At 43.9% G+C, this 18,391-nt stretch overlaps 2 protein-coding genes across 2 annotated transcripts in view; one reads left to right on the forward strand and one right to left on the reverse strand.

Moving 5' to 3' along the window:
- zcchc14 (zinc finger, CCHC domain containing 14) overlaps positions 1 to 5,896 on the forward strand; it is a 41,239-nt gene extending 35,343 nt beyond the window's left edge. The window contains exons 10-13 of the mRNA XM_031564581.2: positions 311 to 423; positions 579 to 722; positions 1,045 to 2,175; positions 2,262 to 5,896. Of these exons, the coding sequence (XP_031420441.1) occupies positions 311 to 423; positions 579 to 722; positions 1,045 to 2,175; positions 2,262 to 2,317 (1,444 nt within the window). The 3' untranslated portion in view covers positions 2,318 to 5,896. The remainder of the gene's footprint in view (positions 1 to 310; positions 424 to 578; positions 723 to 1,044; positions 2,176 to 2,261) is intronic.
- Positions 5,897 to 7,612: 1,716 nt separating this feature from the next.
- map1lc3b (microtubule-associated protein 1 light chain 3 beta) lies at positions 7,613 to 15,215 on the reverse strand. The gene is made up of 4 exons (XM_012818365.3): positions 15,016 to 15,215; positions 12,333 to 12,388; positions 9,643 to 9,749; positions 7,613 to 9,395 (listed from the first exon to the last, which is right to left on the reverse strand). Exons 1-4 carry the CDS (start codon positions 15,053 to 15,055, stop codon positions 9,221 to 9,223), a joined length of 378 nt encoding a protein of 125 aa, XP_012673819.1. The 5' UTR covers positions 15,056 to 15,215; the 3' UTR covers positions 7,613 to 9,220.
- Between the last annotated feature and the right edge of the window lie 3,176 nt (positions 15,216 to 18,391).

Consider the following 18,391-nt stretch of genomic DNA (forward strand, 5'->3'; position numbering starts at 1 on the left):
ACAACACACAGCCAACTATCCCCGCTCAACAGAGCTTTCTCTTTTGTCACTACACTACACCACACTACCCTACACTACACTACACTACACTACACTACACTACACTACACTATACTACAGTACACTAGGATGGTACTACCTGAGACTACTGAAATATTCATGACCTGTACACTTTTCACTCATGTATACACTACTAAATTGTGGCACATATACACAATAATGTCAGATGCACAGTTGATAATTTTGTGTGCTTATGTTACGTATATAATACATTCATAGCATGTGTGTATGTGTGTGTTTGTGTGAGCAGAGAGAAGAGGTATGTGGTCTCTCAATTTCCAGTGTCCTGCAGTGGAGTTGCCAGAGTGACGCCTTCCAGCCATGTCAGCCCCTTGACACACACACACACCAGTAGCAATACAGGTATGACACAAATACACACATACACAAAACTCATGCACGCTCATGCACACATACACACATACATTCAGGAATTCAGGAATGTTAGATACAAGGCAACACTCTTCCACGCAATCCCTCCGCAATCCCACTCACTACTGTTGTGTTGTGTTGTGTAGAGCTGCGGGTGGAGGTGGAAACAGGCTCAGTGCCGGTGCCCAGAGACAGCAGCTCCTCCTCAGGCTACTCCAGTGCCCCCAACAGCCCCATGACGCCCAAGAGCAGGGACGTGGCCTTCGACAAGTCTAAGGACCTGCACCGCCGTGAGTTTAGCCATTTGACTGACATGGCCCAGATCACAACTACCTCTGGAACAGATCTCAACCAGCTCTAGCAGGGATCGTATGCAGGGATGTCCTTGATTGACCAAATTAGATGCTTTTCTTTAGGCTGTTGTCACGAATGGTTGGTTGGTTATTGTATCAGTACTCCGCAGTCCACATTTTTTAATTGTGCTAAAGAGGGTAGTGAGGATAATGAAAGCCATTTCATTAAAACTGTGTTGCTCTGTGTGGTGTCTTCATATGAGTTGCCTCTGTGATGATGTTGGCATGGCTAAGCTGCTATTTCTTTTCCTTTGGTCAGGTGGAGAGGCCGCATTGGATATCAGCGAGAAGGACCGGACGGTCCTTATGAGCCCGGTACTGTCATCGGGCCCCAGCAGGCCAACCGCGCAGGTGCTCCCTGTGCAGACTGACCCCACCCCCTCCCTAAACCTGCCCCCTCCACTGGCGCCCGGGCGCTCCCTCACCTCCCCCCGAAAGCCCCGGCCTCCCCCGCTGTGCGCTGACGACCGGCGGCTCGTGATGGGGGCCCGTCTGGAGAGCCTGTTCCCCAGCCTGAGCCTGGAGACCCCCCCCAGCATGCTGCGCTCCCCGCCGGGGCTCATGGTGGAGACCAGCTCTGCCCTCACAGCCACGTCCAACACCGTGCACCACGTCTCACACCCTCCACTCCACCTGCAGCTGTCCCCCTCCCTCCCCGCACGGAGTGGGCACCACTACCCCTTCTTCTCCTCTTCCTCATCCTCTGCCCCCTCGCCGTCTTCCTCGTACTCCTCCAAGTCCTCCTTCCCTGCTGCCAGCGGGGTCCCCATGGCGACGGCGAGTAGCATTCCCATGATGGCCGTGCCTGGCAACACCTATTGCGTTAACAACATATCAGCACTGGCGCCGAGCACCAGCCCCACCTCCACAGAGGCCTGCTACGGCGTGTCATCTTCCTCCTACTCTGCTCCGTCTTCATCGTCATCTTCGTCATGCATGTGTGTGTGCAGCTCGTGCGGCTGCAGTGGGAACTGCGGCTCGTACGCAGCGCTGCCCACCAGCTACACCGGGTACTTCCCCCACCCCTTCTCGGGCACGTCGGTGTTCACCCTGGGCCCTCTGCTGCACCTCAGCCCTCTGCTGACAGGGGGCGCTGCTCCACCGACACCCTTCTCCTACCCCGTTGTAGCCCCTCCTCTTTACAGCAACAGCCTATCACATGAGGCACAGCAGCAGCAGCAGCAGCAGCAGCAGCAGCACCAGGGGCTGGTCCTTCCACCTATGCAGGGCTTCTTGGGGGGCGGGGGTAATGTGTACCAGCCCTACGGAATGCTGGGTAATGGAGGCAACCTGAAAAAGGGGGGCGGGAACATCTCATGTTACAACTGTGGTGTGAGTGGCCACCGGGCACAAGACTGCAAGCAGCCGGCCATGGACTCCGCCCAGCAAGGTATGTCATGTGATCCATAGGGATGTCTGTGTGTACGGTGTACTTTTTTATTCAGCAAATGATAGTGGTGTTTTCCTCCGTTCCAGGGACTTTTCGGCTGAAGTACGCCCCTCAGACTGACAGCCAAGACTCAGGAGACTAGACAAGATTTCAGCCCGGGATGGTACCGAGGCTCTGAAGAGGAATCTGCTCCAGAGATCACAACTGACTTCAATCCCACATACATCAAGAAACTATAGACTTTAGTCGTAGACTCTAATCCTAAAAACTCTGCAAAGCTGAAAAGTCTGAAAGTCTCTCGTACCTGAAGCCACCAGTCTTTGAAGACTGTTCCTAAAGATTCAAGACCCAGTGATTCCAACTCCTATATACTCCTTTATGGCCACAGTCTCTAAACCAGGCCTTAAAAAACACTCAACCCCATTAAAAAGACCTGTCCCTATACACACCAGTCCTTAAATACTAGGCCCTAAAGAGCAGAGTATAAATATATAGTAATTAATAAATGTAAAAAGTCCTAAAACACCTTAATTTCCAAAGATTTCAGTTCAGAAAAGTCTCTAAAAGGTCTAGTTCGTCTGATTTCAGTAATTAACAACTCCACCTCCAAAGACTCCGTTGTTTGCAGGCTTATTTTCTCTTTGAGCCTCTCTTACCCACTACTAGATGGAGCCCACTAGAACCTCTGCAGGCTGGATGAGTGGTCACCTTTATCAACTCTCTCTGTAGAACTTCTGCAGGCTGGATCAGTGGGCACCCCTATCAACTCTCTCTGTAGAACCTCTGCAGGCTGGATCAGTGGTCACCTCTATAAACTTCCTCCGAAGTTGGTCTTAACTGGAGGCGGAGGAAGAGGGCACCACAGCCATGAGGGTACTTTTCATTTTGGGAGTCAGTTTTTTGTGTGTGTGGCCTTTTTTCATCAGGGAAAGGAACTGAAGCATTTAGACACTCTTTCTCCCCACTCAGGTAGAAAATCTCATGAATAGAGAATGATCCTTACGCTGAGAAACCATGCTGGCCCTGGGAGGGAGACAGGAGTGGCACACAGTGGCATTTTCTTCCTCAGAGTGGAAGAGACCTGCACAGACTGCCAAATCCTCTGAGTTTTTGTATTAAAGAGGGTGGGCCTCTGTTGCTATCCTCATTCAGTAAATTGCCAAATAATATCAAGAGAATCCAGAATGTCCCTCTTCTGTGATTCCTTCTGCATTAACAGTGTGTTTTATTGGACCTCTGAATGGAATTGACAGAGATCTTTTTGTATAAGTGAACAGGAGTTCACTCAGGGACTCTTGAGTATCTTATTTCGTTTGTCATTGTCATCAAGTTTTTACATGCTATTTTTCAGGTTCCTGACATATTTTTAAAATATTTCTATGACTTTTCGAAAAACGTTTATGTATTTGTAAATGTCAGAATCTGCCAGTCGAATAACATAAAGCACTTGAATTGGAGGGGGAAAAAAACTAATATTGATAAAAAAAGGTTGCCCTGGTACCTCTGAGAGGGACAACTTGTGTAGTGTTGTGTTGTGTGCCAGGCTACGGAAGACTGAAGTGTTTCACCCACTTCCTGGTGCTGATGTGTGCCCGCCTCTAAGAGGACTGTTACCCGGTCCCGTTATGTGAATGTGTGTGGAGGGACGAGCTAAGGTTGAGTGACATCTTGAAAGCACTTTTTTATCCAATCAGAGAGTGTGTCCTGGTTGTTAGTTATTGCAGGCCAGCAGGTTCTGGCCATATTGAAGATATGTATTTTGTATCAGGATGCTTTTGAAGGGATTCATCACACATTGCCTTATAGTGCTTTAGACAGGGCTTCCCACGTGCCTACAAGTATATAAGAGAAGAGCAGGAGGGATACAGTTTTGCCTTTTCTGAAAAAAAGCTTAGAAGACATAAAGGTTAAACTCCTCACATGTCAAACATGTCAGAATGACCATGGAAGAGTGTATGAGATATCTTAAAGATGAGACATGCAAGTCTAGTCTATGTTGTATTGCGCATTGTATTTTGTCCTCACAGTTCAACATCGTATCCATAATGTGTATTAGATTCAGAATGAATATCTCAAGTCCATGACGTATTCACCAAGCCTCATGGACTACAAAGAGATGAGTGAACAATTTAAGTAACACTTCAACAGATCATCAACTTGTCATGGAATGTATGGCCATAGAGTATTGACTCATCGTGCCCCTGGATCCACCGCAGTCATGCACAAGAAGGCTTAAAAATGGAGGTTCCTCAGTATTGCCATGCATTCTGGTGTCTTTGTGTTTTTAGAGCATTTTTGCCCGGTTGTTTTTCTGACTGTAATATGGATGTCAGACATTTATATGAAAACAGACAGTAACCTCATTGACCTAAAGGCAAAATGCACACAATGCAAGAGAATACTGAGGAACACTGTTACAATCACATTGTCAATTTAGATATAGAGGTGACTCTGTTAATAAATGTAAACATTGCACTATTAATGTAGAACTATTTTGGTCATATTTGATCATATCCACTTCAGTACACTTTCTAAAATGACACTCTGATTGGCAGCTGTTGGAAACCAGCTGTGATAATGCAGTGTTGCTGGCACAGTGAATACCGGCATCTGGTTATGCCTGCAGGTCAAATGTGTTGCCATAGTGACAAAACATTAGGGACGTGGGGGGGGGGGTCTGGTCTGAGGAAGGGAGTAGGGGACATGAACAGTTTGGTGCAGGGCCTAAAATGTGGTGCTATGTCCTTGCATGACATGTGATTGTAACAGAAATCAGTAGGCTCCTTAGGCTTTTGGCCTCTTTGGTAGCGACTCCAAATGCCATACCTGAGGTTGCAGATTCAATCCCAGTGTAGGACAGCCGTCATAAAAGCACAACGAGATCATAAAAGCATCTATACTTTCATACACATCTACACTTTGGTGAGATCTTAACAAAGGTTTTATATGAATGCTATCATATCATTCAATCACTGAATTAATGGATCAAATACAGTCCTACATACATTGGCATTGACAAGACAACAGATGATAGAGTTCAGGTTGTTTCATCCTATGAGATGTGGTGGCGCTGCACTGTGCAGCAGATGTGCATTCTGGGACATGTAGTTGGTTATACTCTGGCTTTGCTTTCTGAAAGGATTTTCAGGAGTGTTTATTCCTGAAGCCCAAGCTCTCTTCTTCACCAGAATCTGCCGGTCAGGTCAACCATCACCAGTGCAGTATTCCTTATTCTTATTGGGGCTCTCAGAATATTCACTTTCTGTACAGCTTTCTCTGTTTCTACTGCCAGTATCCCCTGGCAGTATACCGTAATGTGTCTTAATGCTGATAGCATTTCCAAAAAGACTTTTTTACACTCCTAGTTGGTTCTTATTCATTTTTAAACAGTAGTAGAAAAAAATATATTTTCAGTAAGCATCTAATGTTTTGAATGTTTTGGATTGTGTTCCTTCCTATCATATATTCTGACATCATCTGATTAATTGAAGCTGATGTTCAGCAGTACAGGTCTTCCAGAGCCCTAGTGCATTCAGTACAAATTCAGGATGAAAGCTGTTTCCTATGCATGCTGCCTTATCTTTTCCTGCTTTAAATACAACATGGTTTGCCATGACAATGAAATGTATTCTTCAAATGTAAAAATGTAAAACAGTGGGTTTCGTATACTATTTGGAATTAAGAACATGAAAAATAAAATTAGATTTTTTTTCAGATTTAATTTGGATAGCTTTGTCTGGATTATGTTTCCTAATTCACAAAATCATGAGTTGTGACAGCTAATACCTACTCTTATGAACCTGACGTACATAGCTACGAAATAGCTTTAAAATAGCTCTGAAATATATTACAGTCCTATTTCAGTGGTGTGTGTAGTTGTGCATGTGAAAGAAAAGGTAAGTACTTAAAGCAACAGTATACAGGAATTTTAAACGCTTTAATGTACTGTATGTTTTATAGACAACTAGCTGAAGCATCATCTCCAAATTAATTTGAATGGTATATGGTCATATGAAGAACAGATGAACACACCCTGTCATTCCCACAAGCCAGTCAGGCTATGCATTATGTAGTTCTTTGATCCAGGACAGACTACCCCTTTAAAATGTAAGCTTTCATGACATATTACCAACTTCATTGCTAAAATACAGCAGTTAGCATGCTTGTGCTGTAGTCAGTGTTGCTTTAGCCTTACTGCCACTTTAAAATTAAGAATTTAGAAACTTTGACGCTTGGTCAGCACACCTCCTAGTGGCCAAGAAGCGTCTGGATCTCTCTCTCGTTTATCAACATCTGATAGTGCAGTTCTAGGTCTTGCCCTAGCCTCTTGAAATGTTCATACAGACCAGTTACTGGGACCTACCCAAAGCAGAAGAACAACGAATACTGGTACTTCCGTATGTAGGGGGCTGCACCATGTACAAACACTGCTATATCTGTTGCGGTGTGTCATAAGAACATACCATGAAACTTCACAGTGTACTTCAGCTCAGGGGGGTATTCGTCGTACGTGGTTTAGAAGAGCCCTCTGATGTTGTTTTGCTAGGAGAATGAACCAATGGGGGTTCTTTTATTAGGAGGTTTACCACTTACTCTGAGTTAACTTATCCAGGTTTGTCACTAAACCACGTACGACGAATACCCCCGAGATGTTACCTCAAAACAGCAACATTTTCAGTAAAATAACTTGTTGTTGAGTGAGGAGATGCAGAGAGAGGCTGGGCTAGGTGGTGACACCCTGTGGACCTGCACAGGTGTTCTCCACTGAGAATGGATCTCACAGGGTGGACTAGCTCCAGATATATCTGCCCAAAATAAAAACAGAAACACCTACCGTACTGCATCTGAACACGAAGAAATCTTCACTCTACCCAACTTCCTAAACACCTGCTTTATTGTATTCTTAAGTAGAGAAACAGTTCCTGTTAGATCTTCTGTGTTCAAACATGTAACTTCACCTTTGCACCATAACTTGACCTACTGTACATGTGAACCTACAAACACTTAATAGGCTTCACCCTTCAACCTTTGCCCGGCCAGAAAGACCCACTTTTAATAGTGAGCAGGGCAGCGTTCATCACGGTTGGCAGCGGTATTTTTACACAGCATTGGGTAGCCTAAATCTCACAGCATGTCATGTTACCTAATCATGTGTATGTGTGTGAATAACAGACACTGCCCTAGTCCTTAAGAAAAAGGCCCTGGTTACCCTTTCTTCCCATTTTTCTTTGGCAATTTTCATTGTACTTTTTTCACCAGATACTGCCACTGGCATCTTTAAGTCTGAGGCAGTTTCACAGTTGCCGCAAAGAAGGACAAAAAGAAGATGAAAAATAACATAGCAAAGTCACTTAATTAGAGGCACATTAGGCTGTTTTCACAGTTGACAAACACACAGTTGGCATTGTAACAACACAGATTCAGGACAATACAGGGATATGTATAATATTATTTTATTGTTTAAAATATCAACAAAAATACAAGAAAAAAGTTGTGTAATATTGCTGAAAGGCTGAAGCCTTTCCCTCAGACTGCTTTGTTCATTACTGACTGAACTTTACTATATGGATTCATCTTTACACATAAAACATAAACAACCATTTAAATAAAAACAACAAAGATGAACAGCTGATAACTGATTAAGGATAAAAATGCTTGTAACTTTTTTATACAATTACTTAAGATAAAGAGAAAGTGGGACAGCACACAGGGACAAAAAGCCACATGACCTTCTGAACGGCATCCTGTCAGCGTGCATCCTAAAGCAGGGGGCTTGACCTTTAACCTCCTCTGAGGTCATCACAATAGGGAGAGACTAGGCTGCATCTGATGCCAGATATAGCAGCCAAATCTGAGGCGAATGTGATTCTGTGCAGAATGTCAGAGTCAGAATGACACCAGGTCTATACACCATTATCATCATCATCACCATCGTTGGAAACCATGCTTCATCCCCACATTCACTCACACATTTCTGACATAACAATTATTTTTAAATCAAGTTTTTTTTTTTTTTTAAATCTCACGCTGTCTGCATTTTACATTAAAAAGCATCTCACTACAATCTGAGCAGGCATAAAAGAGCGTAGCTTCTTTAGTCTTTTCCATAAGAAACCTGAGTATTCCTCATGACTGCCCTCAGTGAGGAACGCTCTGGAAGGAACTGTACAAGGCAGGAACGTAGATGATAAAGTGAGGAGGAAACAGGAAAACCCAGAATCTCAAATTCCTTCACCTCACTTAACAACATAGAGGACACCAAGAGCTGTCTGGAGTCCTCAAGGACCAATAGCGTGCGCGCGTGTGTGTGTGTGTGTGTGTGTGTGTGTGTGTGTGTACACACATAATGTATGCATGCTATTAGCTAATATGCTTTAAACTGAAATAAAGCTATGGCTAAAATGATCTACCCCCCTCCCCATTTGACATTAAAGTATGAATGGTGATTGTTGATTGTTTTTTTTTTTGCAGGAACCAAACATGGCCGTTTGTTTGCCTAGTAAACAGTGGAGTCACTGAGGTGAGGGAAATCAGACTGACAGCAGATTGGTCAACATTAATAGGTCTCTAGTCAGACTAATGGCTGATTGGTCACGGCTTCCATCAGTCAGTGTCAGAGCATCAGCTTCAGCAGCAGGCTTCACCAGGCTGCAGTGATCCAGCTAACACAAACACACAAACACGTATTTCAAGTAGAAAACACACATGTTCTACCTCTGCACACCTGACAGTATGCAGCAGTGGGCGGCCACCTGTGCTCCAGTCAATTTACCGCTTACACCCTGGTCAGCTCACCTACCAACAGGATGAGGGATGTTGGGGTCAGTAATTCTCTCTCTATATGAGGATCTATGAGCAGCATTAGGGGGTGGGGGGCAGCTAAGCAGGGGCAATGAGCTGAAGGCGTGAATGAGGGGGGGGAGGGGGGGGGGACACACCGTTGGGGTGAAATCAGATAAAGGTGTCATTTTGAGAGGGAGGTGGGGGTACGTGGGAATGAGGCGGCGACAGTCATACTGTTGTTCTGACGGCAGCCCGGAGACGACTAGTGTGCGTGTGACGTTCCGAACGTTTCCTGCGAGGCGTAGACCATGTAGAGGAATCCGTCGTCATCGCGCTCGCGTTCGTACACCTCGGAGATGGCCGTGCACACAGACACCATGCTGTGGCCATTGACCAGCAGGAAGAAGGCCTGGTTGGAGTTCAGCTGCAGGCGCCTCCTGGTGGACACAAGCAAGCAAACACACACAAACACACACACACGTCAAGAGAGGATAGTTTGTCCTAGGACAGCTAAAAAGGAGGGCTAAGTCAAATGGCAAATACAAGAGTCTAACAGGGTAACATATGATGCCAACATTGAAGAAACAGCCAACAGGTGTCATCCCCTGACGGCTACCAGTACACTTAACATGTCTTATGCCGGAAACCCCCCCAGTAAGATGGGTGCTGGAACAGTCAGATTACCTAATGATCTTGATGAGTTCACTCATGTTGACGTGATCCGGAACCAGGAACTTTGTCTTGTCCAGAATAGGCAGCTGCTTCTCCCCCTTATACCTCTCAATGATGACCTGAGGGGTTAAAAACACGTATTCATCAATAAGACCTCCTTTCTTAGGGAGGCTCACACTCGTAAGAGGCACTACTTTCACAACACATTCACTTTGCAAAAACAAACAGACGCGCCAACAACCACCCTTTGTCTGGATGTCCCATCTGGGACTGGTCCTATGGGATCATGCTTATCTGGCACCTCTCCGTCAGATGTGGGATGCATGGAATATGAGAGTGGAATGGAGAGAGCAGGATGCAGCGTGTCAACGGCAGATGGTGGACAGGGAGGACACTTGATCCACCGCCGCCCCCGTGAGCTAGCAGGCCCTTGTTGCCCGGCAGCAGTGGCACATGCCACAGGGCCTGCAGCAGCTTGCAGCCTCCCGGCACCACCACCACATGTCATTATACTGAAACCAGTATTTCATGTTATACTTGAACAAGCGTTCCACACGATTGGCATCATGTTTTTAAAGCTTTTAACCCTTTTTATCAGTATTTGAAAGATGCAGAATGACATTCTGGCAAAAGGTTGTTGATATTTGATTCAAAAGCCAATGAAATTGCATCCCTCCCATTCATGCTCCTGAAGCAACGTGTTGATTTGGCTTGAATTGTTTACGGCTTTGAGTTTGCAAAAATGAACCTCAAGGACTCTCAGACTGTGAGAACCAAGATTATCTGGTCTGATGAAACCAAGATTGAACTTTTTGGCTTCAATTCTAATCATCATGCCAGAAGGAAACCAGGCACCACTCATCACCTGCCCAATACCATCCCACAGGAATGGGTTAGGGACAACTCTGTGAATGTCCTTGAGAGGCCAACCCAAAGGCCTGGCATAAACCCAATCGAACATCTTGTGAGAGAACTGAAAATGGCTGTCCACCAACAGTCCCTATCCAACTTAACAGAGCTTGAGGGGATCTGCAGAGAAGAATGGCCGAAAATCCCCAAATCCAGATGTGCAAAGCTTATCGTGTCAACACTGAAAGATGTAATCACTGCCATAGGTGCTTCAACTAAGTACTGACTAAAGGGCCTGAATACTTATGACAATGTGATATTTCAGTTTTTCCTTTTTAATATATTGGCAATAATTTCTACAATACAGTTTTTGCTTGGTCATTGTGGGGTATTGAGTGTAGAGTGTCGATTCCCGCAGGGGGCGCTGTTGGCTCAAGGGGGCAGGTCCTCCCCAGACCTTCAGTGCTCAGGTGGGCTATCTCCCGGGCCTTTCTGTGTGGAGTTTGCATGTTCTCCCCGTGTTCACAAAGGGGTTTCCTCCACTAAGAACCCCAACAGAAAACCGCAAAAGAACAGAACACTCTCCTGTCCGTCCCTGACCAAGATGGACGGTTCACTTCACTTGGTCCCCGGGCACTTAAAAACTGCCCACTGCTCCTGGGGTCCTGGAGGAAGGACAGTCCGGGATGGGAAAATGCAGAAGTCAAATTCACGGCGACCTCGGCCTGCGTGTGTGTGTCCTGTGTCGCCACCTAATATATGCACGTGTGCGTTGCTGTGTGTCATTGTGCAACAATAAAACTGACGGAAGTCAGCCTTGTTTGTTTTTGAAATGTCTAAAGTGAAGGGGTCTAAACACTTTCTGAATGCATTATTTTTGCATATTCCCATTTGCATACATATTTGTTTACTCTGGATAGCCAAAGCTGGGGGCACCAAATACATGCCACACACTCCTTACTAGGGCAGGATGTCTGACTCTGGCCTCAGCTGCTCTTTGAGCCAATTCCAACCAGCCAAGAGGAGGGAGAGACTCATCAGAGACTTGATAACGTGACTTGCAAAAGGAACTCTACAATCATACAATATGTAAGGATTAATGGCTTCTGCGAAGAAAATAAATAATTCATCATGCAAATAGAACTTTAGTGTTTCAGGTACTGCGTAGCAACGTATTACTTGCTGACTTTCGATCACAAAAGCAATCCTTGAAACCAAAAGCAATGTTTTAATCAAAGAGTCATATGAATGAAAGTGAAAATTAAAGGAATGAAAGTATGGCCGAAAAGGTCATTGTAAACTTCAAAATTGATACTGTAATTTTCAATACGTTTTCTATGTATATAAAATTATTTTTGTACTTTTAATTTGAAGGCAAAACTGACATGTCTCATCTTTGACCGATTACAGAGATTGTTTTTATTTGATGGCCTAAATACAAGGCAACTTCAACTGGTCAACATGTGTCACTTTACTTGTCACAAGAGCAAGTTTCAGGGATGGCTCTGTCACATGACAGGGTGACTCAAAACATTCAACATATGAAAACAATGTGGTGCTACGAACTCATTATTACCCAAGGACAACAACAGAGACGAATATTCACATGATTTTCACCATGTTTCTGTGTTTGTCAAAATGGTGTCTCAGGTTCTACACATCAGGGTCTTACTGGGATGAGGTGCTATTGTGTTGGTAATATAATCAATTAACAGGAATCTCATTAGGTTGAGTGTGTAGCTAACAGATACATGTAAACAGGTGGTAATAGTGTGAAAAACACAGAAACAGGTGGTGTCAGTTTCGTGTGTGTGTGTGTGTGTGTGTGTGTGTGTAAAACAGGTGTTACTGACCGGGATCTTGTTGGGGTGCTGCTCCCGTATCAGTCTGACATCATCTACTCGCTGCTCTGTGAAGAGAAAGTCACATGACCGATTATGTCCCCTTAGCAACCACCAATATTCTACAGTGTAAACTGGTCCTCCTGTTTGGTGTATTTTTAAATTCTTGGATATCTGACTTACTAGTCACCTCTGTTTGCAATAAGTTCAGTTTCTGACAATTCTCAGGATCACGCTTGTAAACTGACACTCCATGAGGGTACGCAGCTACAGGAAGCCAAGAGGCTCAATTGTCAAACACTAACCCCCCCCCCGCATCTACTCTGATGTTGGCTTCCTCTGCTGCAGTCACACTCCCTCACTCACTGATTCTCTCTCTTGCTCTCACACACACACAGTTAGTAACTAGATCACGGTCAGCGCTGCAAGCACCGCTTCCTGTGCTGCACCTCAAGGCAATCAGAGTGCGTAGCTTCACACCAGGGTGGGCCAAAATTATCTGATGAGACTGCAGTCAGTCAAAAGAGACTCTATGATCATGAGCCCTGACTCGCAGGCTAGGTGTAGAGATGCTAGGTGTAGAATTGCCCCCCCCCCCCACCACACTCACAGCTGTTGCCCTAGAAGGTGATTGGAGGTCACTCTCTGGCCTATACTGCTGACCCAGCGGCAGAGGGAATGGGTAGAAGGTGTTCTCTATTTTTGGTTGTTTCTTACACTCCTATGAAAGAGGATTCTTTCTAGGGACATCAGGGTGTGGATAAGGATGATGGAAACCAAGTCAATAATCAGATCTTTGAAAGGAGGTGGACCGTTCCACGGTCACCTTCACATTCAACCCCATCCTAACCATTTCATAGAGAGGGGGTCCCATACACAGTACATAGGCATAAGGTTTAACATTAGATGCGAAGGACCTATTCCTTAGTGACTGCTCTTTGCCTAGTTGGTTCTTCTACGTCTATATTTCCATCTATATATTTTCTGCTAATCTGAGTGTGTGTGTTATCGTTATCTTCTATGCTTCACCTGCCCGACTGAATCTATAATCTATAATCAAGGACCAACAGTTGCTACGACAACCAACAAAGCCTGCAGACCAAAACAAAAGCAAACAACTGACAACACAACACAAAAAACAAACAGTTCAATCTTACTGGGTTAACTTTGACATTTTGCCATTCACAATTTCCATTTCAGCTAAACCCCAGGGTTGTTTTAAATCCCCGTTATCCTTAGAAGGACTGAGGTGTGCGCTTTCTTTTGTGAAATGGTTGTCCTGAGTGAGGGTTTTTTCCAGTGTTGATTTTGGTAAAGACCAACCTCATCTCTGTCTTTTCAGTTCAGCAGTCACAACAAGGAAGACCTTTGTTTACCTTGGGCTGATCCATCCTAACATGACTCAGCATTTATAAGCAAACAAACCAAACCAAACATTTACTCACTTCCACCAGGAAGCCTAATAGTTTGATTAGATCATAAAGTTCTGCAGCCAAATCTGCCTGACTTCCAGTCACCAAACCACACATTTGTCAACAATGTTCCAATTGCAAAAATATTGGCCAAGTCGACTCGGTGAAGAAAAATCTCGTGCTAACTGTGTTCCTGTTTTGAACAGGGAGCAGGAACAGATAGCACGTGGGAGCCCAACTGATGAACTCACATGCTAATATTGCGCAAATTCCCAAAACACAAAAGGACCCAAAACCATGGAATGGGAGACCAAGGCCGGCACAGTGGTTACATCATTTCTTCCAGCGCGACTGTACTATAAGCCACTTTTGTTACATTATCAACAGTCTCTCAAGTTAATCCAGTCGTACAACTGAAACACAAAAGTAGCTCAAGCTACGTTGTAGATTTTTAACCTTACGTCTGAAAATCTCCATCGATGCCTCATTTAGCTGTTCAGGCACATAATTAAGCTTAACTTTCATTTTACCAGCAGGCCCTGTTCACCTCACAAATTGTCCCCATCCCCCATTCCTGCAGCTCTCGGCTGCCAGTCGCACGGGCCTGTCAGCTTCCAAAGCAGCCTGCTGTGTCTGAGCATCACACGCACAAGACGGAAAAGCATCGCACTTTTTTCTAACCGACTTTACTTTTCATTTGTGTTGATAGCTTGAAGGGCAGCAAATCAAGCCATCAATAAGGTTGATCAATTGATCTGCTTACTAGGCTGATACATGTATATCAAATGATAAGAAATGTGTTAGGACATAAACTAATTTACTCATAATTTAGGTTTTATTGGAGATACACTTAATGTTACCCATCTACCAACTATGAAGTCAAGGCAAAAGGCATTGGGGAATTAACACAAAAGGCTAACGCGTCACCGAGGAGCAGTATAGCTAACAGCCAGCTCCACAATGTAAACACAAATGTAGCTAGCTAATGTTATAACGTTAGCGAGTCAACACTAGTCAGAGACTGGGCAAACGACTAACATTATTATTCTCCAAACGACCAAGACAGTCATTTTCAAATTCAGTTGCGTGAACAGAAATGCTAGAAAGGTCACGTTAACAGAGAACAACGTTAAAGCAAATGTCATTCCAGCTCGCACAAATTCTTCGAGGGTGAAAACAGAGTCGTAAACAACAACTTCAGCTAATGCGCTAGCTAGCTATCTAGCTTAGAATCCAGCGAGGGCTCCTTTTTCAAAAGAAGTATCGATAGCTAAGGTACATACCAAATGTCCTTCTTTGTTTGAAGGTCTTTTCTGAAGGCATGTTGGAAATTATTTCAGTGAAACAATATTATATTTACAAGCTGCGTGAATACTGGAGATGGGTTAATCACGAATGCTGTTAGAGGCTGAACTGTACTCCGTCCCGTGGAGGCTTTGCCTTCACCACTGCTGAAGTCCACCTTAAATCTACCCTCAACAGCAAAACAAACCAGTCAGCTGATCTCGGACGTCACGTCTTATCTTTACGTCGCTTCATTGTAGACCTATTGCATGTACAAGCTGTGCCCAACCAAACAAACTATTTAGGTCAGTCATAAAGCTCGAAAAGATAATCGAAACTAACTTGTATTAACGTAGCCTATTTACTGGCGCAGTTCAACTCATTTTTGTAATAACAATTGTGCATTTTATGATGAAAGCCTCACATTTGGCCGAAAACACTGACAAAGGGGTTTTAATCAGACTTAGAAATGGAGGGGCTTCAAATAGGGTCCCAAGATGAGGATTTTATTCCATGGTATATGATTTTATAAGCATACATAGTAACATAAGTATTTTTTTTAAATACATCCTAAATCAATAGAAACAAATTGGTTTACACTGATGATAAATTGCATCAACCCTGCATTTAATTTAATTCTTAATAGTTAATAAATATAGTATAATAATAATATATAATAGTTAATAACATTTACATTTAGTCATTTAGCAGACTCTTTTGTCCAAAGCGACGTTCAAGGGAGAGAACAGTCAAGCTACGAGCAATAGAGATCTAGTGTAACAAAATAACCTGGGCAGTTAATTAATATCTGACATTCGCATGACCGTATACCACCAAAATGAACTTAGGCATGACCTGGCATCGTCAGGCCTTCAGAAAGCCTCAGGACAGTACCTTGGGCCTCAGCCCCCTCCCCAGAGCTCAAGAAAGCCTCAGGCCTCGTCTGGGATGGCCTTGGGCTGCCAGGGGCCCTCAGTTGTGGCCTGAAACTTTCAGAGGCTCCAGCTTCTGAGGCCTTGGAAAGTTTTAGACCATGCCCAGGTCTTAAGAAGGTGTCTGCCTCTGGCAGAGTTTCATAGAAAAAGCCATGTCCAAGACTGGCCAATAAAAGGAAAAGAAAATGGGCAAAAGAAAACAGACACTGGGTGGGAGATTACTGAAAACAAAATTGAGGTGTTGAGGTGTCGATCACACAGATCATTCAATGAACATGATCATACAGTAGAAACCTTGTGGGACACAGAACAAATTAAACAAATGAAGGAGCAGAGTACAGAATGGGACAGTTTAGGGGCACTTTGGTGCTTGTAAAGTATGTCATTTGTACTGTGCAAAAGGATTTTTTTTTTTTTACTTCGCCTTGCCATACCCTGGGCACGGCCCTTGACTAGAGCCAATTTAATTCTACAACAGGACAATGACCCAAAACACTGATCCAGATTATGCACGACCTATTTAGGGAAGTAGTCAAGCTATAATGTCTCAAAGTTTGTAATTGTGTCAAATGGAGGATTCTTTGATGAAAGCCGTTTAAAGAACTGGATTATTTCTAACCATCTTGTTGGATACATCAGCTTTGCCTCTGACGACAAGACTGAACTAGCCTAGAGGTATGCCAGAGGTATTATTTATTTCACTATTTCATGAGGGTATCCTAATTTGTTCATTCAATCCATAGATATGGCTGGCTCTATGCTTATGTCAGACTAATAGTGTACGTATAAAAGTCTTGTATAGTGTCAAACCTTTCACTGAGTGGCAGATAGAGCAGGCCTAACTAAGGACAGGCTCTGTCTACTGACACCAAGTGAGAGTACAGGCCTAACTAATGACAGGCTATGTCTACTGACACCAAATGAGAGTACACACCTTCGGACAGCTTGTCAAAACTTTGGTAGAGGATGGATTGCAGAAGGGTGAACAGTTTGTGATTGGGGTGAGAAGTGTCTCTGATGATGCCTTTTGCCCTGCAGAGACATCAGTTTTGATAGATGTCCTCCCGGCTGTGCAGCTCGGCACCGGTGATCTATTGTATAGTTTTCACTATTTTTGTATAGTTTTCACAGGCAGTCTGTGATAGAGCAGTCACCATACCACACTAAGATGCAGTTGGTGATGTCCACCAGTATCCAGGAATACAGGCCCACGTATTTTCCGCTTCTTCCTGTTATTAGTTGAGTTGGAATTTTGCTACCTCTCTTCTTTGACTTTCACCTTTAAAACGGCAAAAATTATTTTCAGACTAATTCAGACTAATTCCCCCCCCCCCCCCCCCCCTCAACTGATAACTATTTGCAAAAAATGTGCCAATGCACTTAAAATTCTTTCCATCACTTTAGCTATTCATAACAGAAGATTACAAATCCTTAGGCACTTTTCATTAACTGAGGGAATAGATTATAACCCGGTGGGTTTGACAACCACTGATATCAAGTAACCGCATACAAACACCCTCATGCCATTAGAAATTATTGTGGTACTGGGCACTAGAGGGCAGCAAAGCATCTGGTGGCACCACACATTGCACAGATCTTGGTAATGCCTATAGATCACTATAAAATGGTTCTGGCTGAGCTTAGTTAGTGGAGATTTTCAAAACTGATTTTTTTGATGGGTTTGATTTGTTCAATCAGGAGGCAAAATTGAAGAAAAGTTAGTTTTGTGGACGCAGGTATACAGTAGGCCTAAACATCAGTGGACAACAATTAGGGCATTTGGCCTAAATGTGGATGAGTGGGATCATTTCAAAACCAATTTGTGCTGGTGCTGATGTACAGGGAAAACAGCAGTGGTGAATGGGACTTTTGTCAGGTTATGAGTGGGTAGAGGAAAGACTGTATTGTTTGTAGTTGACTTCAGTACCAACATTTCAATATGTTCTCCCCACATATGTCTTATCACAAAGAGCATATCTGACCCCAGCAGTGACAGTACATGCCTTGGGGCAACCTCTTAAAACTTTGGTCGGGGATGGCACTAATATCTGCCTCTGACAAGGAAGACACTCCACCAAGCTTTTGTTTTTGTCAGAGGAGCTCCCACCATGACTCATTATGCCAAAAAGAGTTGGAATTACATCTCCTTCTTTGCCTTTCACGGTGTAGGTTTATTGGTTTGGTTTAACCAGCTAATTGTTCCTACCCACATTTAGCCTTACAGATATGAATGTGTCCATATATATATACATATATGGACACATCCATATCTGTGCTTAGGCTAAATATGGGTAGGAACAATTAGCTGGTTAAACCAAATGGTATATATGGTATATATAGTATATGTGTATTTCTTTACATGTTACATGTAAAAAAAAAATACAGAACAGGCCCAATGCGATTCTTTAAAATGGACGAAACAGCATGATTGTGTTGCTGT

The sequence above is a fragment of the Clupea harengus genome, chromosome 3 (assembly GCF_900700415.2).
Source record: "Clupea harengus chromosome 3, Ch_v2.0.2, whole genome shotgun sequence".
NCBI lineage: Eukaryota > Metazoa > Chordata > Actinopteri > Clupeiformes > Clupeidae > Clupea > Clupea harengus.

What these genes read in the sequence shown, in the direction of transcription:
- map1lc3b (XM_012818365.3), bottom strand. Translation starts at nt 15,055, where the DNA reads ATGCCTTCAGAAAAGACCTTCAAACAAAGAAGGACATTTG. An exon ending in CAAACAAAGAAGGACATTTG is followed by an intron (nt 12,389 to 15,015) that starts GTATGTACCTTA and finishes TTCTCTTCACAG; the next exon opens with AGCAGCGAGTAGATGATGTC. An exon ending in GAACTCATCAAGATCATTAG is followed by an intron (nt 9,396 to 9,642) that starts GTAATCTGACTG and finishes TGTGTCCACCAG; the next exon opens with GAGGCGCCTGCAGCTGAACT.